At 45.9% G+C, this 27382-nt stretch overlaps 1 protein-coding gene across 3 annotated transcripts in view; it reads right to left on the reverse strand.

Moving 5' to 3' along the window:
* Window positions 1-27382, reverse strand: part of CELSR1 (cadherin EGF LAG seven-pass G-type receptor 1) — a 217984-nt gene that overhangs the window by 104201 nt on the left and 86401 nt on the right. For all 3 annotated transcript variants that reach the window (XM_075599787.1, XM_075599786.1, XM_075599785.1), the window contains exons 2-4: window positions 26415-27053; window positions 7059-7281; window positions 1601-1716 (exon numbers count right to left, since the gene is read on the reverse strand). In XM_075599787.1, the coding sequence (XP_075455902.1) occupies window positions 1601-1716; window positions 7059-7281; window positions 26415-27053 (978 nt within the window). The remainder of the gene's footprint in view (window positions 1-1600; window positions 1717-7058; window positions 7282-26414; window positions 27054-27382) is intronic.

Raw genomic sequence — 27382 nt, forward strand, 5'->3', positions numbered from 1 at the left:
AGTATCACAGTACCAGAGGATTTGCCTGGACACTTGGGACCGAGTTCCCACCACGAACAGATAAGACAAACAAATGTTTATTGCTGTATCTAAAAGACTGTATGCTGTATCTAGTGACCCTAAATGAGAGGGCATTGTTTTAAGCTGGGGAACCAGGTTAGTTGGCCCAGCAGCAGTTAGAGAGGCTGATTCTGCTCTGTAGGTAGATCCCTGAATGGGATAGGATTTCTTTATATGATTTATTTTTGTTTCTCAAAATGACAGTGTGTGAAATGTTATAACGGTGATATGAGAAACCGTTGAAGGTTCATGTCTGAGTGCCTCCTGCCTACACCTGTTAAAGCTGCAGTCCCTTACTGGGATGAAAATAAAGCAGGCAGAAGCCTGAGTTAAACAACATAATGCTTTGTATGATCCGGTTATTCATATAATTAACCCTAGAAGACTGTGTCGGGAAGATCCCAGACAGACGTCAGCACTACAAAAGAGGGGCGTTTGTCACAATATACTTAGTTAAGTTATGGTGGGTAAAAAAAATGACAAAAACCCTCCACAGCAAAGCAGGTAGCAAATGGAAATATTCCTGTATGCTCATCTGCATGTCTTAGACAGGTCTGCAACCCCGCCTTTCACCCAGCACACAGCACTTCCACAGCAGCAAGGGATTCTGGGAAATGACATGCAAATGGACACAGTGTCACCTTTTGCTTCAAAACCATTTTTAACATGGTTCCCTATAGGCTTAGGCTTGCTGCATGGTCACAGCTTTAAGCACAGCCAGGGTTAAGATGCATAGCCAGAAAACCCACCCACAGACAGCCGTTTCAACCTTAATGGGTCTCATCATTGTGGGGTTGGTTAACTGGCTATGCAATGAAGCAATGAGGATCGGGTTACCATACTTAGTTAAGTTATGGTGGGTAAAAAAAGTGACAAAAACCCTCCACAGCAAAGCATATAGCAAATGGAAATATTACTGTATGCTCATTTGCATGTCTTAGACAGGTCTGCAACCCCGCCTTTCACCATTATCACCCAGCACACAGCACTTCCAAGACACGCAAATGAGCATACAGGAATATTTCCATTTGCTATATGCTTTGCTGTGGAGGGTTTTTGTCACGTTTTTGAAAAAGGAAAATGGTTCACATAGCGAGCACCATATTGTTGTAGTGCTCATTTGCATGTCATTACCCAGAATCCCTGGCTGCAGTAGAACTTATTTTGTGTTTGGTTGTATACAATATTGCAAATACAGTCATTATTACTGCACCATTGCTGGGACATACATTATCTCCGGGATGCGCAAACTTTTTACCCTGCCTGCTCTCTCCCACTGCTCGCACCCCTTGCCTGTTCCTCTCAACTTTTGTCCGGCGTCATCTGACATCATAACGTCATGAGACATTGTGTTGCCATGGAATGTCGCCAGAAGCCCCCGAAGACAAGGTAAGTGAGGCATACATAGGCCTCGCACGCTCCCCCCGGCATCTGTAAACTCTGCGCCCCCATTAGCTGAAGAAGGAGCATTGGGAAATAGCAATGGCTGCATGCTTAGGTTTCACCCTGGGGTAGGCACCAACATGGATGATTAACTTACCTGCTGAGAATGTTAGCTGGATCTGCTTTTCAATGATCTCAAGTGCAATGAAGTCATGTTTTTCATTAAAACGCCCATTGTAAAGAATCAGAGCATTCCTCTCTCTGGTAGCAAACCTGCAACACAAAAGCAGGCCACATTCTTCACATTTAATGACCAAGTAAGGGGTCAAAAGTCAGTCTGTCCCAAACAAAAAAACTATAGAACACAGGCGTCGGTTTCACCGAGAGGTAGCATTTGTCACCACAAATCTTACGCGCAGTTATTGTCACTGTGAACGGGACACAAAGAGAATTCCATTCCAAATATTCCGCGCAGATTGTGAATCTGTCGTGTTGATTTTGTGTGTTGTTTAACCCAATGCAGTTTTCTCATTCAGGGACATACACACCACGGTTAGAAATAACACTCTTATAATAGTGATGTGTGCATTTGAAATTTGAATATTGTAAGGGCATCATCGTTATTTTAGATTTGTATTATTTCTAGTGTACTTTAATACACTATCTTTTGCTCATTTCCCATTTTTTTCCCATTACTACAGGTGTGTACAGGCTGAGAACTACCTGGATTCAGCAGGTGGACACTGTGTTTTAGGAAGCGCTAAAGCACAGAGTTGTTTGTGGAGGGCTTGATAAGGGTTTCTTTGCTCCCTGTCTGGAACAAACCCATTTTCTCTTCATCATTGGAGAACTGTGCTTGGACATTTAGATAAGTGATTTTTCACATACTATACTAACACACGTTTGTATTTTGATGTAATATGTTTTTATCATTGATGTTTGCCTTTAACCTGTTGAGGTTCACTGTGTACTGTATAGATTCTGCTGCCCCATTGGGCCTTATAGCACATTCACTTGAATTTAATTACACTATTTCATTCATTTTACCATTTAGCTTTATAGACCTAATTGAGCACACTTAGAACACCTTTCTCCTACCAGAGCATGGGTGGGAAACTCCAGCCCTCAAGGGCCACCACCAGGGCAGGTATTAGGGATATCCCTGCTTCAGCCTCTGTTTGAGCCATCTGTGCTGAAGCAGGGAGATCTTTAAAAGCTGACCCTTGAGGACTGGAGTTGTCCCCTCCCCCCCTATACTAGTGCATTGCATAGATGAGCAGGCAGTCCGAGTGCAGAACGCACAAGCATTGGCTGAGCTCTCCAGTGTCAGGTCTTTAAGGCTGAGTCCATGGTGACTCCAGCCGTGCGGAGGCGCGCTGAGGCTCAGAGAAAGCGGGTGCTTTCCCTGGCCATAGTTCGCGCGCCGTCCGGGGCGTGTCGGGGGGGTGGGGGGGGTGGGCCAGTGATGTCATGGAGCTGTTCGCCCTCATTGGGCGAACCGCTCACGTGACCGGCCCTGCGCTCCCATGAGTGCTGAAACGAAAAAAAATTTAAGAGCTATGCCTCCGCACGCCTGCGGAAGCCTCCGCAAGCCCCTTCTAAAGCCGCTCTCATTGCGGCTGCAGGGGCTCACTGACAAGCGTCAGCGCACCTCAGCACGGGTCAGCGCCTAAGCGCTGACCATGGACTCAGCCTTAGGCTCAGTTATCTAAGGAGGTGCAACTTTTTTGCAAGTGATGTGGAGAAGAAGAATGTGATATTCATAATCCGTTGATACTGACGTATATCAATTTTCTGAAGCCCATGAAAGGGAAGTAGTGTATTGTCTTCTAATACGGCCAATATTAACCAGGGAGTCAACACGGGGCCACTTCAGTGTGTAACATTTTTTTTAATCATTATCTATAGTGTTATTTCTTTCACACTAAAATGTTCAGGTAACTATATATGTTTAATCCTATACAGCTTTTGAAGACATGAGCAGCACAGTACACAGAATTTTAGCCGTCCTCCCCCGAGTCCCCACCCAGAGGAGTTTACAATCTAGGTTTTAGTGCCTGGGGCGCAGGGGATCAATAACTTAACCAAGGTCACAAGGAGAGATGATGCTGGGATTGGAATGGGGCTCTCCTGGTTCACAAGCAGTGTTCTAACCTAGGTTCATTTACATTTAAATACAGTCTTTTGGTTTGGGATTTCTGAGGGTTGCACCTGCAGTAAATTGCTTAATGTTGCCCATTACTATAAGTTGTTTAGGGCAGGGTTTGCCTTATCTTTTAATGCAACTGTTCCTATCCTTGCACTTTAAAGAGGCAATCCAAGCTGGCCGGTTTCCCCTGCATGGGATTGAAGCAGGCGGTCTCCAAAGCTGAACCACATTCATTTCAGTTCTGGAGACCTCCTGCTTCTGGAGACAAACCTCCATAGAGGGTGCCAGCAGCCACTCCAACTCGGCTACCAGGGTTCATATAATGGCCGCTTTTCAAAGTTCTCACGTCCTGCGGGCCAATAGGAAGCCGTGATGTCACCCGGTGCAGGTTCCTATTGGCCCACGTGATGCAAGAGCTTTAAACTTGCAGGAGATACCGCTACTCCCTAGGGAGTGAAGTATCTCGGGGTACAGGGGGTCCCTGCAGCTGAGATTAATGGGGTTCAGCCCCGGAGACCCCATGCTCCGACCCTATATAAAAAAAATAAGAAAATAAAAAAATGACTTGGATTGCCCCTTTACCACTCGCCTGTGTATGTTTTTAACATGACCCTATACACAAACATACATTCTTCTCTTAGAGAGATGGTAAAGATATAATCCTTCATGCAAAGAAGAAGAAATGTTAACCCACCCAGATGGATGTTTGGGTCACAAAAGCTGACCATCGTGACAAAGGTCTGTGCGTTTGACCGAAACGTCGATCTGTGTGAATGAAAATGTCTTTTTTGGTATGAAGACCTCCGGAGCGCTGGTCCCTTCTTGTTTTAGGAGGATGTGTCCTGTACTACAGGTCTCCCCAGCGTGGGGTGATCGCTGTGCGCCTGAGGCAGCTACATAAATCCAGTGACTGCACCTAACCCTTTCTTCTCCTTGTCATTTGGTAAAACAATGTGTACACTGTTGGTGCTATGTAAATATAACGAATAAAATACATCATTTTTAGGAAAATTAAAAATAGAATTCAAACGGTCACTTGAAGGGCGATCACGTGTTTCTAAGGAAACGGATTACACTGATCAGTCAATTCTTTTTTTTTTGTCTGCTTGGCGGGACTCCTTCCATTCGCATGATCACATCTTTTCTTAGCGCTGATCGTTTTACGCAGAGTCGTACATAGCATTTTATAGCAACAAAACGTCCCTGCACCAAAGAGCTTATACTTTGGTATCAGTGCTTGATGCCCAATTATGTAGCTTGCCCAAGGTCACAAGGAGAGGTGACACAGAGATCTGAACCAGGCTCCTCCGCTTCACAAGCCCAGTTATTAAAGCAGAAATACGGGTGTCATTTTGTATTTCCATTTTCTTTAATTACAGGTTTGAAGCTGGGGGTCTCTGTAGCTGAACCGTGTTCATTTTAGCTCTGGGGACCCCATGCTTCCACAGATACTTGCCTCCGTAGGGGATGCCGGTATCTATGCAGGCAGGGAAATAGTGTGCCTAACATAATGGTGGCATTTAAATGTCCCACATCATCCAGTGCGGCTGCTTATTGGCCAGTGTGACCGAGAGCTTTAAACTGCATACAAATACTGGCCCCGCTACGGAGGGAAGGATCTCGGGAAGCGGGGGGTCCCCGAAACTGAAATTAATGCGGTTCAGATCCGGTGGCTCCCTGTAATTGAATCCTGTAATAAGAAAAATAAATTCATTCAATGAAACCCGTATTGCTGCTTTAATAAAGAGACCAAATTAAAAATGTGCAGTGAAATACGAACTTATTGCGAATGCAAGGTTAAATTGCTGAAGGTTTTGTGCATCCAATTAGCAAACGGTCCTAAAATGATAATGATGTTCATATTCTTTAGCCAGAAATGTGATCACAAAAAAAAAATGCTCTTAAAATGTTAGCAGGGAAACACCAGGGATTTTTTTTACTTCCTTAATTTCAGTGAAATAATGTGTCTCCTTATTTGGTCAAAGTTAGCCTGAGGTATGGAACAGGTCTCTTATAATAAGCAAGACTCAGAGACCAGAGAAGATCATTATTATGAATGTGGACAGTGCTACTTCTGGACATACATTAAATATTAATATTAAATGAACCAGACTCTCTTTTAAACAGAAGGTAAATCAAGGAGACATCTGCTCTGGGTCAGATCTACGCAGCTCTGGAATGCAGAAGGGTACATTAGTGTCACTTCCACTTCTGAAAATATATGTTTGCTTGCACTTAGAAGACCATCAATTGAAAAACCGCTGTGTGAAGTAACCAGATAAAATTCCTTAGCGGTGCACAAAATGGGGGGGCGCGGGGGCGGTTGCAGAGGCCCCGCGCTTTTCTCTATGGCATTTAAATTAAATGCCGGGGGATCGCGTGAGGCCCCTGCAACCTGAACTTACCGTGATTCTGAAGGCTGCTGTGACACTTCGCCATGGCAATGCGGCATCAAATGACGCCGCGGAGTGATGTCACACAAGCGTCTCCATGACAACGGGGTCACGTGACATCACGTGACGCCACCGAGTAAGGTAAGGGGGGCGTGAGAGCAAGTGGGAGCTGGCAGGGGGCGCAGCGCCAAAAGTTTGCGCTCCCCTGCGTTATAGTATGTGAATGATCAAAGACTTTGAGTATCTATTTAGCACTGGGATGTACATAGATACTAATTGGTAAAATGGTCTTTTAACGTGTAAAATGCATTGACAATGCACTCCCCATTTATATACCTATAGTAATGATCAACAATAACCAATTACACTTTGAGGGCATGTTCATATCTTTTTATGATGGTTTAAGTTAAATATATATATTAAACCATAAAAAGATATGAACATGCCCTCAAAGTGTAATTGGTTATTGTTGATCATTGTTGTTGGCACTTGCTCTCACGCCCCCCTTACCTTACTCGGTGGCGTCACGTGATGTCACGTGACCCCGTTGTCATGGAGACGCTTGTGTGACATCACTCCGCGGCGTCATTTGATGCCGTATTATATATATATATATCCCTCAACTTTCCTTTTTAGGTTAAATGTAACATTTCAGGGAACCTGTTACAAATGAAATGTTAACTAATCAAATGCAGGAAATCATTTTATGAAAATATTATGAACTTTGGGTAGAGTATTTTGCATCCATACAGTGGGTTAGTCAACATTAACTCATGACATGCTGCAATGAGTATACTTATATATTACAATAGCTCTGAACTAGACACATTAAACTTACTTCATAGTGGATAGGACATATTCTTTGCAGGCTTTTAGTTTAGATATTCTGCTGAAAGTAAAGCGCACAGATGCTTCCCAAAGACAATTCTATATTAGAATTTGCAAACTAAGATCAGAAGAATGTGTGCTTCTCTGAGACGTGTTGCAGAATTGCATACAGCCTGTACATGCTTCCAAGAATGCACTCTTCCTTCCGTCTCGGACTGTGTATCTGTCCAAATAGGTATACTTACATGAGCGAGACTGTGAAATGGAAGCGTTGCCTTAAACCTTTGAAGGTGATGAAGGTCTGGGGGGGGAAGCTCCTTGTGGTCATTTCACAGTACGGCCTCTCAAATTCTCCTGGGGGACACTCGCACTTGAATCCACCGATAAGCAGGTTGATACAGGTTCCCCCGTTCTTGCAGATGCCTGGTACACAGCGACCAGATCGCGAGCTCACTTCACAGTGTTCTCCTGAAAAAAGGGAGCGTAATAACAAATTATTATGTGGTTCGAGTAACATTATTCAGGAAAAAATATTTATTTCAATTCTCCACTGCCCCTTCCAAGTTCTAGTCCTACTGTACATTGTTGCAGGTCTATTGGGTCCAATGGATTCATCAAATGACATTGGGCCTTTGTGGAGGATACATACAAGAGCATTGTGGAAACTTAAACAAATTATTGTAGTAGCTACATTCTAATGTGAACCTACAATGGAGCACTATTTTGATGGCTTGAACTACTAATACCCTTTCATGTTTTACATTTACAAGAAATGTATTAATTCTCTACCTTGTAATGAACAGCAACAAGAACTAGTTCTTTACCGGAGTATCTTATCTTGTCTTTAGGTACACATTATTGTGCTGGCAGGCAAAGCTGTACACGACATTTGCCGTATACGGATGCCTCTCCGTCTAATATCAATTCACACATATTTCACACAATCGTAACCTCTCAGCAAAATGTTATATTTCAGTGAACATTAGGCAAGGTGTACAAATAAATATTGTTTAACTACATTACTTTTCTTAATGCATGTGTAACAAAGAGGCTGAACATGTTTTACATTTGAGATGGTTTCAGGGGTGGTGGTGGAGAGGTCCTACAGAGAGGCAACAGTGGCGGTGGAAGAATAGAAGTATGTTATAAACATTTATGGATAGCTTTACCAGAGGTCTCGCTGTGTTTCAGAAGTGTTCTGAAATGTATAGGAGCAGTGCATAATACATTGTACGTATTTTCCAAACCTGTGTATGCACTTATTTTACAAACAAGCAGAATAATCTGATGGGGACAACAACTACAAATGACACCAAACATTGTTGTATTTAATTAAATTGGCAACTTTGACAAATGATGATCAGCATTACTTTCCACTTTGTTCAGTGAATTTTAATTCGTGTGGATTTTGCCTACAAATAATATAATAGTTTCTCAAGATTAGTTGATTAGTTTATTATTATTATTATTATTATTATTATTATTATTTGACAAGGGAGCAAAAATGCTTGAAGCAATTGAAAAAAAAAAATCTGCCAGTTACAAAACATAGAAAAGGAAAAAAAGCGGAGCACTGCCAGAAAGTTGAAAAAAAGACTGGGGCAAAAAAATAAATTAATAAAGATTATTTATTGGGCATATTTGGCCAAAAAAAGACGGACACACAGGGTTAAAACTCTGACGCGTTTCCCGCCGTGGAGGCGCTTTATCAAAGATCTTTGATAAAGCGCCTCCACGGCGGGAAACGCGTCAGAGTTTTAACCCTGTGTGTCCGTCTTTTTTTGGCCAAATATGCCCAATAAATAATCTTTATTAATTTATTTTTTTGCCCCAGTCTTTTTTTCAACTTTCTGGCAGTGCTCCGCTTTTTTTCCTTTTCTATTTTTGCTTCAGTGGTGTTGCAGCACGCCCCGGCTCCAATCGTTGCAGATCAGCTGTTGTCATCAAAGGATTTCCTCCAGGAGCTGCAGAGTGGATCCGGTGCTTTGAACCTGTGTGCGGTCTACACCCTTACCCCTCACCAGCCCCAGGACGGACGACAGCTGACGGGGACGAACGGCTACAGCCCTGGATCGCGCTCCGTTTCTCCTGCAGTGACCACCAGCCCCCAGACTCCATTGGATATATCGCGGCATCACCATCGTGCACCCGGTAAGGCGGCGGGAGACTCTGCTTGCAGGTCTCTACTACCAACAGCCAGTCCTGATACACCGGGGAGCCATTACCGCAGTCCTAAGTGAGGAGGTTGTTTCCACTCCAGCCAGGGGGCTGGCACCATCGGCTATGCTTCGCAGGTGAGGCGGGTGTTACTTAGACCCACACGATACATCGGGTTCATCACGGGACACTCCATACTTCATTCACTATTAGTGATGCCGGTCTATGTGATTTCATGAACATACAGCATTTGCCATATTTGCAGCTTCCACGTGGGGATCTTCCCCGTTTTTCTACTCAGTTACAAAACATATTTTTGTAAATCCGGCCACGAGAAATGTGTACAGAACAGATGGGCACTAGGAGAATATTACATAAATCTATATTTTGTCTACCTTTCAAAGACAACAATGAATAATGTGAGTGTTTATTCAGCCTCGACGCTCGTGGGAATGGCCTTCAGAATTGACATTCTATTCTTCAACAGAGAAGTGACCCTGGAAAGACATTCACCTGGAAGATGAATCATGGTTGTCTGGCTGGATTTTACACCGTTCTTCTACAGACAATACATCTGCAGTTACTTGAAACAGAGCTCTTGAATGATACGTCTGCCCGTCTAAGATAATTCGCAACTGTCCGACACCCTCCACGCCTTGCCATTGAAAATATTCTATTTTTACTATTCTTTCTCCACATATAGATTCTTTTTTTATACGTAGACAAGAGACCTAACTCTTAAAAGAACAGTTGGGTTATCCTCAGGTAATCCTTGTTTTTAGAGGCAAACGTTTATTAACAACTTTCCATCATTCATTATTCCCCTTTCAGCAACTTGAAACTTGTTTTTAAACTGTATAGAATTTGGCTTTCACGCCTGAAAAAAGAATGTATTTAATGAAACACAATTCTTCCATTTTTGCCATTCACTATACCTTTCTTAGCTTCATGCTTTGCAGCCGCACTGTTAGTGACACGGTTTGAAGCTTTATAGCCAAAATGTAAGTTAAAGCATCAATTCCTTTTTGGGTTAAAACAGAGCTCTTCGACTACTTTTCTAAAAGAGCCGGGTCAGAGAAAAGTTATGAATAGGAGGGACAGGGGGGCATTGCAATGTAATGTTAGATATGAATAACAAGAATAACAAAATATTCCACTTCAATAAAAGACTAACATTGCGAGCGTGTTACAAATATTTTTATTGTTTGAATTAAAACAGTTTCAGCAACACCCTTCTAATTAGCAGGAGCAGATGGTCCAAGGGTCACTCTTAAGCCCTTCACAGGCCGGATTTGGCCCACGAGCCGCAAATTGAAGAGATTTAACATACAGTATGCTATTTTGTGCCTTTTCTGTAAGTTACATGCAATATTTTGTTACACGTTCACTATATTCTTCTACATGAGATCCTTTTGAGGATAATGATACCACAGATATCGTTTGTTCTGCACAAAAACTCTTGATGTGGGAAAGTGTATGCCAAAGTTTACCCATTGGGCAGTTTTAACGATAACAAACCGTTTTCAAGGTTCCTGCGCAAGAATATGATATGCAGCAGTGATTTTAAACACACTGTATTATACCAAACTGAAAAACGGTCATTTTAGTGGCGTTAACATATCATTTATTGGTGTTTAACACAAGTATGTAATATACAGTTAATTAAATTGGAACCTAGACCAAACACAAACTTCATCCTTTCTGTTCCTGGATGCATATCTTTTTAAAAATATATATAGGTATGTAACCTCCACCCCCCTCCTTGGTTTGGTTACAAATGTAATCCAAGGGGTTAAAAGTAAGCAGCGGATGATAGGCTCCACCCTGGGGTGACACATGGAACTATGTGATAGGAGTATAAGAGTCAGAGGAAATGTTCTGGAGGTTAGTTTCAAGAAGAAGAGGAGAGTAGGAGCCTCGGGGAGTAGAGGCTGGGGAAAAGACCCATAATAAAGGAGAGATTAGGCCCTCTGTTTATTGTGTTTTTGTTAGGGACAGTGCCTTAACAGTTAGGATCCCTACAAGAATGCACATAAGATATATGCAGGTCCCGGAAAGGGAATGCAGACATGGCACATGCTGTTTAGATAGAGCTCTGGGATTTTAGGGGATCAGCCCCCACAAGTGGATCTCCATACACAGAGTTAATAGTCCCCGAGAAAGTGTCAGTTTCCTGCAGGGGAAAGGAGGGTGTTAATAACCTCCCCAGAGCAGGACTGGATGTCAGCAAGCACAACAAGGGAGGTCTAGTCCAATACAGGCAGTCCTGTCAGTCAGTAACAAGTGTATGCACCTCCCAGGAGTGTTAGAAGGCACCTAGGGAAGAACTATGTATAGAGTGGTAACAGTATGGATGAAACAAGGTATAACCATGTTAATCTGATTGTAAATGTGGGAACATGAATAAAGATTGTATTATAAAAGCTCCTGGCGCCCATCATTTCATTCGCCCTGGAAACCAGATCCAGAGCCCTGAGACAAGGTAAATCATGCTGATGTTAAAGACACAACTACTCCTTAGAAAGCAAGACAGGGAGGGTTACAGGTATAATTGCAATTATGTACAAAAATTATAGCACACATATTTCTACACTTAGAAACTGTTATTTAACAGAAAGCAAAGCCTGTGCAGAGACACAGCACAGACAAAGAACCCTACACATACGATTAAGATAGAGACACTGAAACATGTCAGACAAAACAAAAAGTGGTAATGAGCAGGAGAGTTACTGTAATACTGAATGCATGCTTTTAAATCATATTCACAAATAACCATCACTGTTTCAGTTGTAATACTTGGTTATTTCACTTATATGAGACAGATGAAAGACTGCGTGTAAGCTCCAGGTGGCCAGACTGGATGTGCACAGTGGCAGGGATAAATGGGCAAACGGAGCTAATGCCGGATAATGAGGTATATGAGTGGTGCAGCTAAAACCTTAGGGGAATTAGGGGGAACAGGAGGGGAACAAATGTGGGGACATCATAAGCCGTAGTAGATAGCCACTAAGTCCCCACGTCCCCGGCAAGCCCTCTCTTTCTTCTTACTGGCATCTCCGTTCTGTCTCCTACTCTATCTTTTCTATATTTACTTGGTTAGATAATCAATTGACATCCGCTGTCTTTCATCTAGGTGGGAGGTATAAAGATTCTCTACCTCCCCCAATTTGTTACTCCTTGAAAAAGCGCCACAGGGGGCGTGAAACGCGTGGGTGGAGAGTTCATTCACTGTCTGTGTTGGTGCTTTTTATGTAGTTGTAGCCCTGGTAAGAAATAGGGCTATATGTCTATCCTCCTAATGGTATAAGCCCCTCTAAGGGCAGGCTGCCAGTAGTTATCATGGGCTTCCCCCACATCAAGCCCTGCCCTGAGTGGTGGAGGTAGGCAAGAGGCACAGGGGAGGGGTCTGCTGACATCATGAAGGGGAGGGCTGTCAAAAGTTAGTTCTGCCTGTTCCTGTCAGTGACAGTAGTCAGTTGAGTTCTGTTCTGTCCTGGGTACAGACCTGAGCAGTTACAGTGAGTGAGCTAGCTAAGTGCCTGAGGAGTAGGGCCTAGTTAGCAATAGGTGGACCAGTGCCTCTCACCCTGCCTAGGGGGTGAGGGAAGAGCTAGCCCCACCCTGAGCACTCGCGGCTTGGGGTGGTGGCAGGGACACAGTGAGCACGCAGAGACCATCCTGAGGGTGTGCAGTCTGGAGGGAGAGAAGACCCTGTACCTGTTACTAGCGTGTTGCTGTGATTACTGCTGCTGCTGTGTGCTGTGTGCTGCTGTGAATAAAGAGAGCTGCTGCTACTTTTATAAAGACCTGACTGAGACAGGAATCTCTCATCCCTGTGTGGGAGTTCTCTGTAAGGGTTCACCCCCATATCCCTGGGGCTTCACAGAGATGGAGGCGTTGCACCACTGAGAACAGATGAAGGCATGTACCCCAGAAACCTGGTCCTGTCCTCCCCCACACCATCGCGGGAGACTCAGGCCCTCCTGTTGCCAGCAGGTATGCACCACCTAGACACATGTCATGCACCACCTAGACACATGTCATGTTGCCAGCAGGTATGCACCACCTAGACCTTCGTACACCCTAGGGGGTCTGATCTGCGACAGGGGGGGGGGGGGGGAGGTCTGAGGGCTACATAGTCTTATTAAACTTTTTAAATTTTCCTCTGCTGGTGAGTTCCCCATTTTTTCCTTGGAGCGGCAGTTGTTTTGATCTATTTTTGCATTATTTCACGTATATGGTCCAACATATTTGCAGTTTTATTTAATTAATCACCAGTTACTAACTTTTCTCATAACCAGGGCCCCCGATAGTTTTCCCAAGGCCCAGGCCTAGAGTTTCCACCGGGGTCCCTCATGCCAGCGGCCTTTCTCCTCCTCTTCTCTCAAACTCCCCTAAGCCCTCTCACCCCCTCTATTTCTCTCCCTTTCTCACAACCCCACTCTCATCCTCTTCCTCCCCTCATGCCTTTGTCCCCCTCTCTTGCTCATTCCCCTTCACTCTCCCCCTCTCTCCACCCTCTATCACTGTCCCCCTCTGTTGCTCTTCCCCCTTTCTCTCGATCTTCCTCCCTCTCACTCATTTATCTCTCCTCCTCCCTCTCTTACACTCCCTCTAACACTCAATTCCCCCCTCTCTCACTCCCTCTTCCTCTCATCCCCTCCTCTCTCACTCTTTCACCTCTCCTCCCACTCAATCTCACTCCCTCAATGTCCCCCTCCCCTCTCACTCAACCCCCCATTCTCACTCTCAATCCCACCTCTAACAAATGTACCTTGTGGGGGGGGAGTCTGGTCCCACGTTGAAGATGACCTGGGCCCCCGCAGCTGGATGTGGATCTTAGGCCCAACCTCTGGCATTGACCGGCGGGGGGATTAGTGTGAAGGCTGGCATGTGCTGGGGAGAACTGGGGCCCTGGCAGCTGGACGCGGAAGTGGATGACGACCTCTGTCCGGGCCTAACTTCCAGCACCAGCTGGGGACCCCGCAGTCACCAGGCCCGGGACACTGACCCCAGCTCTGCTCCCCTGTCAGTGGCCCTGCCCATATCAATGCCAAATTCTACCTTCCATTTTTCTTTTTTACATATATTTTTAAAAAAATGTTTTAACAGTTCTAAAAGGAATTTGTCTGGAAGATAATAAAACTGTAGTACTTATTTTACATTTACAACTGGACTAGTAAGTCCAGTTTTAAAGATGGCTCCTCTGACACTAAAGAGGCACTGTGTGTCTCAGCACAAGATGAGTTGTTAGCAGAAAATGTTGGTGGTAACCCTGTCTGCAACAACACCTTTTATTTTCAGTAAGCCATCTTGTAAATCATTAGAAACATGAAACATATTAAAGTAATCAGGCTGCATACTGCCGGTCTGAAGTTTACTTCCTGCCCCTGTTTCTAGGGTGACGAGGTGTCCTGTTTTAGCCGGGACAGTCCCGTTTTTTTAATGGCTGTCCCGTTTTTTTAATGGCTGTCCCGTTTTTTTAATGGCTGTCCCGGATTTGGCCATCAGAGCAGGGGGGGGGGGGTGGGGGGCAGCAGAGAGCACAGAATGCAGGCAGAGAGGAGAGCAGGAGGAGAGGAGAGGCTGGTCTGACAGCAGAGGGTGGGGGCGGTGTTAGTGTCAGCGGAGCCTCAGCAGTGAGAGCCGGAAGTGAGGTGCCTTCTGCCAGTTAAGATGGCTTCCCCCCCTCCATGCTCCACAGTGACAGGTAGGACACAGAGAGAGAGAGAGTGTGTGTGTGTGTGTCACTGGCTCTGTGTGTGTCACTGGCTCTGTGTGTGTGTGTGTCACTGGCTCTGTGTGTGTGTCACTGGCTCTGTGTGTGGGTCAGTGGCTCTGTGTGTGTGTGTGTGGGTCAGTGGCTCTGTGTGTGTGGGGGGGTCAGTGGCTCTGTATGTGTGTGTGTTGGGGTCAGTGGCTCTGTGTGTGTGTGTGTGTGTGTGTGTGTGTGTGTCAGTGGCTCTGTGTGTGTGTGTGGGGGGGGGGTCAGTGGCTCTCTGTGTGTGGGTGTGTGGGTCAGTGGCTGTGTGTGTGGGTCATTGGCTCTGTGTGTGTGTGTGTGTTATGGGTCAGTGGCTCTGTGTGTGTGGGTCAGTGGCTCCGTGTGTGGGTCAGTGGCTCTGTGTGTGTGGGTGTGTGGGTCAGTGGCTCTAGGTGTGTGGGTGTTATGGGTCAGTGGCTCTGTGTGTGTGGGTCAGTGGCTCCGTGTGTGGGTCAGTGGCTCTGTGTGTGGGGGTGTTATGGGTCAGTGGCTCTGTGTGTGTGGGTCAGTGGCTCTGTGTGTGTGGATCATTGGCTCCGTGTGTGGGTCAGTGGCTCCGTGTGTGGGTCAGGGGCTCCGTGTGTGGGTGTGTGGGTCAGTGGCTCTGTGGGTCAGTGGCTCTGTGTGTCTGTGTGGGTCAGTGGGTGTGGGTCAGTGGGTATGTGGGTCAGTGGCTCTGTGTGGAGATAACATTTTTTAGATCTATTTATTATATATTTATTTATCTTGCGGCATCAAGTTGACATGACAACAGGACGCATTATGGCGCAGAGGCATCACGTGATGCCACATTGTCATGGCAACATGTCACCGCCTGACGTCAGTGTCTCGTTGTCATGGCAATGGGGTGCGTCATGTGATGTAATTTGTTTTATAAATAATTTTTTAATGTGTCCCGGTTTTTCCTTTTGAAAATCTGGTCACCCTACCTGTTTCCCAAACCAAACATGGAGGTGTGTGTCTCCTGCTCTCTTTTCCCTGCACTACATAATAGATCATGGAATGGAACACCGTGTTATAGCAGGTGACGTTTTCTCATTGGTGTATGGGAGAGAGTCCAAGGGCAGGTGGAGAGGCTCTATGGTTCCAATAATGTTAAAAACAAATAAACAGCCATGCATAGACTCACATCAATGGTAGAGCGCTTTATTTGGTCCGTCTGGACTGCTACACAAAGCTGCATTCTTGTAAAACTTTCTTACTGGCAGAGTTAAGTGTATGAAGAAATACATTTTCATTTGAAATATTTGCCTTGTAAATGTACTTGGTAGCAGTAAGAGGACATTTGCTAAGCTGCAGCAGTCATCTTGATCAATATGGTTAGTGCCCACATTCAGCAACAACAGAAGAACTGAATGTCACCAAAAGTACTTCTCAGTTTGACTGGATTGAACTTAGAGGATTGGTATATGATGCACACGTATCTTGTCTACAATGGGAATAAGTTCCTGGCGTAATCAAGCTATTTTAACATGTCTCAGATCTGCAAACATATGCTTAGCACTACGCCTAGCTGAAAGCACAACTGCAATGTTGTAATAGTGGCTGAGGCCAACTAGAAGAATAGCTGGGGGGGGAGGGGGGAGGAGGAAATACAGTAACTAAACAATCAAAAAAGATAAAGAATGAGATAAGCATTGGGAAACTCTTAAAGATGCCAAACTACTTGGCAACATAGATTGCTGTTTCAGTCAAATTAAAAGCATTCAAGTACATAATGCACAATATTTACTAAACCATGTTCTCCCATGAGACACAAACTGATACACACAGGCACACACAGACTCACACATACGCATTCCGTCCCGCCCCCAACAGACTCGCTCCCATTGGTAAGCACCATATGTTTGTTGTCCCCGAGACGGCAGAAAGGACGATAATAGCACCCCATCACGTTTTGTGAGCGCAGAGCATGGTGAGGGACGGTTTTGGTGACCGTGCCAGTGACTGACAGGTGCGTCATCACTGCAGCGGCATATACACACTTCTGGGGGCAAAAGTAAGATTTTAGGTGCTCAGGATTTTTCCAAGTCTGCCTTACAGACCACGGACTTGAATGGCAGAATACTGCATAGTAAACATGAAATATTGCATCAAGAAATATAACAAGTATGTTGGGGCAAGTTCTGGACTCTACTTTGGTACCTACAGTAAATGAGGCAAACACGATGTAGCTATTACAATTTTGCACGTTTCAATGCTGGATTTAAAAGTAGTTTTGTGGAAAACTCATTAGGATTTTTTTTTTAAGAATGTACAAAATATTATTTTTAATCAATGCTCCTCCAAAACGTTAAACAATTGGAATGTTTCATAATGATTTGAAAACAAAAAGAACAGTGAATTATTTGGTTGTAAATCCACCTAGAACAAAAAAATAAGCACCTACAGATATAACCTGCCATCAGTTTCAATGTATCACGAAAACTTCAATCTTTACAACCTCTGTTCACCTTAACTAACACTTTCTCAATAATGTCCAAAACGTTGTTGGGACTGGAGGCCTTGGACAACGTTAAGAAGAGAAGTGTGAGATCGCAAAAGCTCAGGTATAACATGCATTTTATTGGTCTGTTACTCTAATAACAGGTATCATAAGCTGCAAAGAATCCACACATCATGTCATGAGTTCAACCACCTAATAATTAATATGTCTGACCTACAGTGACTAATCCACTTACAAGTAAAGGCCCTCGGGCCATGTCTAATTGTGAGACTAAAATAAAAGATACCCAGCGAGATGTCATCTTTACGGAAGGGAGACAAAAGTATTCCCTAATAGTAACATTTATCTATCTCTGGCCAGTGCTATCAAATGTCTGCTGGAGTTCACACATCCTTCCCCTGGGCAGTTTATGCTGATGTACTGAGAGAGCTGGCGGTGACTGACATCCATGCATTGTTGTGTGATGCCACTGACACAGAGTACAAATGAGAAAATGACATGCATATAAAAGCCCTCACAGACTCTCTGTCTCAGGGTAACTGGCAGCACTTTAGAGAGGTCTGTGAAATAGAAGCATTGGCAGACACATCCCTAGAGACAAAAACAGGTGAGATAAACGGAGACAAACAAACAACCTCACTTCCCGACAAAATCCCTACAGTAACTACAGTAATTATCCTGATCAGTAAAGCCACACATTGCTCCAGATCTTTCTCTCCCTATAACGACCTGACATGAAATGAAACTGTCAATCGTTATAATATGTGCTGCAAACTGCACTGGTCCTGGTGGAAACTGGATTCTGCAAGTACACTTTAATGGGCATAGTTACTGTCTTGTATATAGTACTAGCTGATATACCCGGTATTGCCCGGGCGTGGAAGGGCAGGGGGCATGGAGTGGAAGGGCGGGGGGGGGGGGGAGGGCGTCGAAGGGCGGGGGGGGGGGGGGGCCAAGGGGCGTAGAAGGGTGGGGAGGGCAAAGGGCAGGGAGGGGCAAAGGGCACGGAGGGGCTGGGGGGGCAAAGGGCAGGGAGGGGCAGGGGGGGGCAAAGGGCAGGGAGGGGCGGGGGGGCAAAGGGCAGGGAGGGGCGGGGGGGGGGGGCAAAGGGCAGGGAGGGGCGGGTGGGCAAAGGGCAGGGAGGGGCGGGGGGGCAAAGGGCAGGGAGGGGCAAAGGGCAGGGAGGGGCAAAGGGCAGGGAGGGGCGGGGGGGGGGGCAAAGGGCAGGGAGGGGCGGCGGGGGCAAAGGGCAGGGAGGGTCGGGGGGGCAAAGGGCAGGGAGGGTCGGGGGGTAAAGGGCAGGGAGGGTCGGGGGGGCAGGGAGGGGCGGGGAGGGGGGCGGGGAGGGGGGGCAGGGAGGGGCGGGGAGGGGAGGGGGGGCAGGGAGGGGAGGGGGGAGCAGGGAGGGGGAGGGGGGAGCAGGGAGGGGCGAGGGGGGGTTTGCAGGGAGGGGCGGGTTGGGCAGGGAGGGGCAGGGAGGGGAGGGAGGGGCGGGGAGGGGAGGGGGGGCAGGGAGGGTCGCGGAGGGGAGGGGGGCAGGGAGGGGAGGGGGGAGCAGGGAGGGGAGGGGGGAGCAGGGAGGGGAGGGGGAGGGGGGAGGGGGAGCAGGGAGGGGAGGGGGAGCAGGGAGGGGCGAGGGGGGGTTTGCAGGGAGGGGCGGGTTGGGCAGGGAGGGGCAGGGAGGGGAGGGAGGGGCGGGGCAAAGGGCAGGGAGGGGAGGGGAGGGAGGGGCGGGGCAAAGGGCAGGGAGGGGCAAAGGGCTGGGGGGCAGGGGGCAAAGGGCTTGGGGGGCAGGTGTAGGGTGGCAGGGGACAAAGGGCAGGGGGAGGGAGGGCAGGGGCAAAGGGCAGGGGGAGGGAGGGCAGGGGCAAAGGGCAGGGGGAGGGAGGGCAGGGGGAGGGCAGGCGGAGGGAGGGCAGGGGGCAAAGGGCAGGGGGCAAAGGGCAGGGGGAGGGAGGGCAGGGGGCAGGGGGCAAAGGACAGGGGGCAAAGGGCAGGGGGAGGGAGGGCAGGGGGCAAAGGGCAGGGGGCAGGGGGGGCAGGGGGGCAAAGGGCAGGGGGGGCAGGGGGCAAAGGGCGGGGGGGGCAGGGGGCAAAGGGCTGGGGGGGCAGGGGGAGGGTGGCAGGGAACAAAGGGCAGGGGGAGGGAGGGCAGGGGGCAAAGGGCAGGGGGAGGGAGGGCAGGGGGCAAAGGGCAGGGGGCAATGGGCAGGGGGCAAGGGCAGGTGGGCAGGGGGGCAGGGAGGGTAGGGGGGGGGCAAAGGGCAGGGGGTGTCAGGGACACGTTAAATAACCCATTCCCCTGCGTTTCCTCACCTTGCACACGGCCGCGCTCCTCCTCCGGGTACCGCCCTCCTCCTCCTCCACCTCGGGCTCCTCAGCGGAGAGGCTGAGACGCTCCGGTGAGGAGGTGCTGTGCCTTTCGCGGGGAGAGGCGGAGACAGCCGGAGGAGCGGCCTCTGGGACGGGAGAGATGCACAGTGCGTGCTCTGTGTGTGTGGGTGGGGGATAAGCGGGGCGGGTGGTAAACGGGGGGGGGGGAGAGCGGGGGGAGAGTGGGCGGGGGGGGGGGAGAGCTGGGGGAGAGCGGGGGGAGGGGGGGTGATCGGGTGGGGGGTGAGGGAGAGCGCCGGGTGAGGGAGTGGGCTATGGGTGGTGAGAGCCGTGGGGAGCGCTCTCGGGGATGGTCAGCTGGGGGAGCGGCCTATGTGAGGGGAGAGCCGCAGAGAGCGTGGGGGAGGGGTGTGTGTGTGTGTGTGTCTCTCTCTCCGTCTCTCCTTTGGCCCGTCCCTCCGCCTCAGGCCAATGAGAGGTGTGCAGGGGCGGGCAGGCCAAGGGAGCAATCTCATTGGCCTGGCCCAAGGTCCAATGGGATTGCCGCTAGGGACACAGGGAGGGACACAGGGAGACACATACAGACACGGACACATATGACGCTTTCAGAAATATATAGTAAGATTTACCCTGATTTACCCTTATGTCATAGGCTTATTAAGAGTTTATAAAGTCACAGATACAAGTACAGTTAATAGCAGGGATAACTGCCCTTAAGAAAGTACAATTACAAGTAGGTTGTTAATTATCTAGAGACAGAGCAGATACAAGGATTTCTGTGTACACCAGGAGAGAGTGTAAGTGTATTAGATCAGGGGAGCACAAACTTCCTGCGCTACGTCCTGCCTGCCTGCTCTCCCCCGGTGTCGCGCCCCTCCTTACCTCTAATGCGGCGTCAAATGACGCCGCGGGGTCACGTGATGCCACGTCTCCATGGCAACGGGTGTCAAATGATGCTGCGTTGCCATGGAGACGTGTGGACTGAAGCCGGGTAAGTGAATTACAGAGGCCTTGCGCTCTCAGCGCGGGGCCTCTGTAAACGCCGCGCCCCCCCAAAAAGTCTTTTGCCCCCCCTGTATTAGAGGAAGATTTCCACTTTAGTTCTTTCTGGCCACCTTACATTTTTCTTTACTAAAGAGGTTTGGAAACTAGAGAACTGTGAGTACAGTAAATTCAATGCAAGCCTGGAGACGCACTTACCAGAACACCGTCCTACTGTCTCTGCACGCTCTTTCAACCTACCAATTAGATTGTAAGCTCTTCGGGGCAGGGACTCCTTTTCCTAAATGTTACTTTTATGCCTGAAGCACTTATTCCCATTATGTGTTATTTGCATTATCGGTTATTTATATTATTATGTCACGTGTTTTACTGCTGTGAAGCACTACAGTATATACATTAATGGCGCTGTATAAATAAAGATGCACATACATACATACAAGTGGGAGACAGGAATGACAATTGACCATAGAAAGTCTTGATGTTTATGGTGAGCATGGTTACAGCCAGACGAGGGATGAGAAATGTGGAGGATGAAAGGAGAGTTTAAAGCTGCAGTTCAGTCTTTTTTTTATTTTTATTTTTTTTTATTTATTTTTTTACTTCAATAGTTTTATCTGGGCAATCTCTAATTACCTAAAGAACTGCATAGCTGCCGGTCAATTCGTGCTCCGTCTATTGATGGGCAAAGTTTGGCGACATCTTTAAATATGGGGAATGTAAATCGTTGCTATAGGAAAAAGCGTGCTTGTTAAAATAGAATACAAGAAAATTGGTCTTTCAAAGTGGTTTTTTTTAAAACAGAAAATACTAAAAGTATTTTTTCTTACTACAGAACTGATTTATTTAAAAAAAACACACATGCAGGATATTGCCTGAACTGCAGCTTTAAACCTTGAAAGGGACAAGGATAATTTAACCTATTTATTTTGTCCATCGGCTTTCTAATCACGTAGGTTCATTACATCTAAACAATTGGCCTCTTGCAGTACAATTTACAGTAAATATATTATATATTAGTCTCAAAGCGTTATCAGCACAGATTCGATATTCACGATCAATGAACATTACCGTACAGCTCTCAAGTTAAGGAGGCAATTACACAATATTCAGAGATAAAAGCTCAACTACTTTTTCATTATTGATTTTAAAGTATTTATTTCCATTAAGACACCAGTTGCTGAAGTTTCAGCCATACTTCAGATTTATTTTTGTAAATTCTTCTGAAAATCGCTGTGTTGCAAGATATACTAACACCAAGTATCACTACCCAATTCTCTAAAAGCAGCTTCTCAGCACAGAAATAATGGCAAGTAATGTAGTAAACCCATTGGTACTGTTTTTGCTTTGCGCACTGACAGATTTTTGCATCTTTGGTCCTCTCCTGCGGCACTGACGGCCATTAAGTCAACGCCCGAGCCGAATCTTCGCCAATTGATCACAGGAAAACTGATCAATCGGCAATTTAGCTAACTACTATTGTGTGGATTGTATTAATGCCCATATTAAAGGGAAAAAAATAAAATAAAAACCGGCAGCTTGGACTGCAGATTTAACAGATGACTTTTAATAGCTACAGGCTTATTTATTGTTTCAGTTTCTTCTGTTAATAAAGTTGCATCGCTTATTTAACTATTTTTTATATTGATCACATTCTTAAAGTCGACTTCAACATGGAAACGTTCTTCAACTTATTAAAACCGGATAATCAGAATATTTGTCAAAGTTTGTCAAATTGCGCAGACGCACCTGACATCGCCGTACGCAACACATTCATTTTTCTAATAGTGACTCACGTGAGTTGCTACTTCAATGGTGATCATTAAGCAGAGCATGATGCCAATTGCCCCTTGCTTGTGCCAATCTTATGAGATATAATAATAATAACAGCATGCTCTTGTATAGCGCTGCTAGTTTTACGTAGCGCTTTACAGAGACATTTTGCAGGCACAGGTCCCTGCCCCGTGGAGCTTACAATCTATGTTTGTGGCCCCTGAGGCACATGGAGATAAAGTGACTTGCCCAAGGTCACAAGGAGCCGATACTGGGAATTGAGCCACCTGCTTCAATCTCAGTGCCAGTCAGTGGCTTTACTCACTGAGCCACTCCTTCTCCCTATAATATATCTCCCTATAGATATAATTGGATAGTGTTACTCTGGGTTTTTGGTTTACCTTCCTCTGGATCAATATAAATACAGATATAGAATGGAAAAGAAAAATATAACTGTGCACCAATTGTGTAGTGGTTAGTGACTGCAGTATATACAGTTGTGTAATTATGAAGTCTCAATAGCGACTATAGAAAGTGCACCCCAAAAACATTTCTTGCACCCAAATTTTTTTTTTAACGCTACGACAGTGTAATAAAAAAAACATTGTTGTTAAACCTCATAGTGTGAAAAAGTCTGCTGCCCATCAGGATAGATAGCTCGGCATCATGAAGATCACATGAAAAGAAAAAAGACAGCGCACTTCCCTGAAGAAGTTGACTGATTTGGAGATCTGTACCTAGCATACTGCTTTATTTCCCCTAACACTGCTGTAAGCTTATCGGGTAGCTTGCGGATTGCTTCGCTGAGTCAGCGCTAGTCGGCCGCCGTAGTGCGACACACTCTAGTGACGAGAGCAGCATCGCCTGGTAGCGCCGTGGAGCTGTGGCTTGTACTGTGGGTTTATCCTAGAGCCAGCAGTTGGGGTTTAGTTTGTTCCGCCGACCCGCCGTGTATCCAGATTCCCTACCGGGTGTGATCTTGCTGCTGTGTGGACGTTCTCCCGCGCCGTGTATACATGCGGACACCGGGACAGCCTGAAACAGCAGTGTCTGCACTGACCGGAGTGGGAGCCCATGAGGACAGACGTTCTGCCCAGAGAGGGAATTCACTGACACCTGAGCGGTAACATGTACCAAAAACATGCCCTGCCTAAATAATTGATTTTTTTCTTTACGTGCATATTACACCACCAAATTACTGCTTTATTATATATACGTTTATACACTATGAGAAGTTGACTACATTTAAAATTTTACATTTAACTTAATTTAACTAGACGGACATGTTTTTTTTCCAGCCTCATCTACTATGTAACTAATTGAGTGTCATATTTCAAGGAATAAGTATGAAAACTGACATACCACATAAATTGAAATAAAATATTAAAGCTGCAAGCAATGCCGTTTTTTTTTTACCCAGGATTGAAGCAGGGGTCTCCGGAGCAGAACCCTGTTAATTTTAGGTTTGGGAACCCCGATTCCGGAGACACTTACCTCTGCAGTTGGTGCCGGTAGCCACTCTGCTCGGCTACCAGGGGTCACGTAATGGCCGCCGTTCAAAGGTCCCGCACCCTGTAGGCTAACAGGAAGCCGTGACGTCATCAGGTTCAGCTTCCTATTGGCTGTGTGACGCGGGAGCTTTAAACTTTAAAGCCCAGCAGGAACGGCTACCAGCACCTACTACGGAGGTAAGTATCGCCGGAAGTAGGCGGTCCCCTGAGCTGAAACGAATGGAGTTCAGCTCCAGAGACCCCCTGCTTCAATCCTGTGTAATAAATGTTTTCTTTTTTTTAAATGTGCGTGTATTGCTCTTTTAAAACGAACTCTGCTGGCCTTTGTTGTGCACAATGATCTATCTTAACCCATTTCTTGACAGAGGGGCCTGTGATATTTTTTAATGCAATACTACTCGTTTTGTTGGGTTTTTTTAAAATCATTTTTGTGAATTAATTTAGCTCCTGATCACTCACCTCGTTACAAAAACAGAACCAAAGCCAGGAAAAGCTAATTACCCCGTAGTCCAGTTTCAATAATAAAAAATAAAAAAACCTGCGCCCTGCAGATCAGTTTCCCTTTGTGCAAGTAACAGAAGACGCACCAGATAGGGTAACTTTCATCGTGTATAAATTACTCATAATTGCTCCAGGAAAAGTCAGGGCCTTCAAAGTATTGGAGTAAACAAAACAGTGACATTAGGGTATGATTATCCTCCAGAGAAAACGGATCCGATATTTTCAATGTTTGGCTACTAGCAGGGATTTGTGAACTAAACTCTATTCTTGGCATGTGCTCCATCATCAGCCCTTGGTGGCTCTTATCATGTGGATGACAGATTGTAACATTTTGCTATAGCCCATTTCCTAAATACGGCCTCTTGAAAGGGAAAGTGAAATGGAGGGAGTCCCCTGGCTGGCGCTGCATTCCAGCCAGTGTAACCACACCGACCGGGATTATTCATCGGCAAGTTCATTCAACCGTCTCAACAATGCCTCTCATTAACATGCAGCTTGTAGCCAGTCACCGGGGCTCGGAGTTACAGAGATAACATGGCTGTAACAGCTTCAGTTCTAGAGAGGTCTGCTCTGCAAGTCATTGTTAGGCAGGTTCTCATTAACACTAGAGAGTCTCAACCCTGTAGAGAGGTGTTAAGCCGGGCTCAGGAGCGACATGCAACGGAGACTCAGAAAGTGGCAAAGGAAAAAGGGGGACTTGAAGTGGTAAAAAGACAAAGCGAGTGACAGACTGTATGTGACAACAACAAAAAAAGAGAAGGCATTTATAAACCAGTTCATATATTCTACTAAGCGGACTTCATCGTTTTTTGAGTTCAGTCCAGAAATCTTGGTCATCTTGCTGTGTGCACTAAGTATAGACTGCAAAAGGCAAGACTATTGCCTTCAGGGAAAGGCACCTTTGTTGCCAATGCATTATTGTGTCAGTAAATGAGTTCAGTTAGGGAACAAGTGCACTATGCAAAGCAAGAAGCCTAAAATGTAACAGGAAACCTCTCTGCACAAAGTCACTGAGACATATACTTTGATTGTGAACGTGGGAAAATACAACTTTTAAAAGTAACTACTGTAAGCTGCACACAACTCTTTAAGGAAATACTTACGGTAGTGGTTCCCAACTCCAGTTCTCAAGAACAGGTCAGGTTTGAAGGATTTCCCTGCTTCAGCACCGGTTCAGTCAAAAGGACTGAGCTCCTGATTGAGCCACCTGTGTGCTCAAGCAGGGATATCCTGAACACCTGACCTGTTTGGGATTCTTGAGGACTGGAGTTGAGAACCACCGGTTTAAGAGAATATAATTATTTTTATGCTCCTTTTCTGATATACTTTTGCCATGTAAAAACTCTTCTTTGCTTTTGAATACCCTTTGTGCAACCATAAGATGTTTCTGGCTTTCTTTATTTTTTTATTAAACCAAATATAGGAAATATTTGTCACCGCCGTACAGTTTATTTTTTTATCAGCTATTTAGATTTGCTAATCATTTTGTTTTCTAAGTGTTCAACCACTTCCCTGCTGGAAAGGCCCCCATCGCATTGATCACAATGGGGTTCCAGCCCAATAGACATTGAATGGCTTATAGCAGTAGTGCTCCATAATGAGCTTGCAGCTCCAGTAACCAAATATTTAGCATTATAAAATACAGTACATACAAATAGGCACTGCATACATTACTCATAGATAACTAACGGATTTAAAGCAACAGTGCCACTTAAATTGACCCCTTGTAGTTAAATGGCTTAGAAAATACCACTACTAAATCCACTAACTGCACTAAGACTGCTATCATTTACAGATACAACCCCCTCAAATGTACCTGTTTTCAATCCGACTTCCAATAGGAAACCTCCTGCATAGCTCCCCACTCCAGGGGCGTCAGATGAGCGGCAATTACGGCTTAAATATGTATTGCAAAGGCCGTAACACTGAATGCCTTGCCATTGCAAACTCAATATATACCAAGAGGGTCGCCTCCTCTCACGTGCTTAGTAACACGAGCTATATTTTCCCAAAGATATGAAAATCAGGGGCTATGGGGGGAGAAAGTTGGTATTTCAGGAATGAAGAAAATGCAATATATGTCAATTATTTATATAAATGGAAACGTTAATCATACCTGCATATTCTTCATGGCACTCACAAGAATATCCCCCTTCTCTGCTTCGACAGAGTCCATTCCTGCCACAAGGTTTGGAATAGCACAGGTCTATCTCCGTTTCACAGTAGTCTCCAGTAAATCCAGGAGGGCATCTGCACCTCAATCCATTGATCGGATGAATGGGTCGAAATAGAACAGTGTTGGAGCTTATGAAGGGAGCCGAGCTGTCAAACTTTAACACGGACACACATTTCATGTAATTCTCACAGGGTTCCCTCAAGCAGATGTTGTCGTCAAAAGGAAGGACTCGCTGTGTGGAGATCATCGTTAAAAGGGTCCTGTTTAGGTAAATGTGTTCCTGGAGATCCTCCGAGTGAAAGAACTTGTTCCGAACCCCACCAGGAAGCAAGGCAGAAAAGGTCACGTTCAGGATGTTGGAGCTGACGTCGGTGTCGTTTTGAATGTTGAAGACGAAGATGCCATCCTTGGTGGTAGACAAGACAGTCGCGACACCTTCCACAAACAGCGAAAGGAGCGGGGACAAGAATTTCTCCTGGGACATGTTTTCTAGTCGAACAGTGATGCTGTTGGTCAGCATGTCATCTGTGATGATGGTCACTCGAAGGGTACAGTGTGCCGTGACACTATGAATGCCATCTACAACAATGGAAAACAAAGAGATGAGCACATTCACACAATCTTCAGTCTGAATTGTAACACAAAAAGAAAACACATGGGATAAGCAAAAATGGACGGAATGTTAGAAAAATGGAAATAAATCCAGCTATCAGTGAGGGTTATATTGTTGCAGAGTGTACTCATATTATGCAGAGTGTACTCATATTGTTGCTGAGTGTACTCATATTGTTGCAGTGTACTCATATTGTTGCAGAGTGTACTCATATTGATGCAGTGTACTCATATTGTTGCAGTGTACTCATATTGATGTACAATGTACTCATATTGATGTAGAGTGTACTCATATT

This window comes from Ascaphus truei, chromosome 5, assembly GCF_040206685.1.
Source record: "Ascaphus truei isolate aAscTru1 chromosome 5, aAscTru1.hap1, whole genome shotgun sequence".
In the NCBI taxonomy this organism is placed as follows: domain Eukaryota; kingdom Metazoa; phylum Chordata; class Amphibia; order Anura; family Ascaphidae; genus Ascaphus; species Ascaphus truei.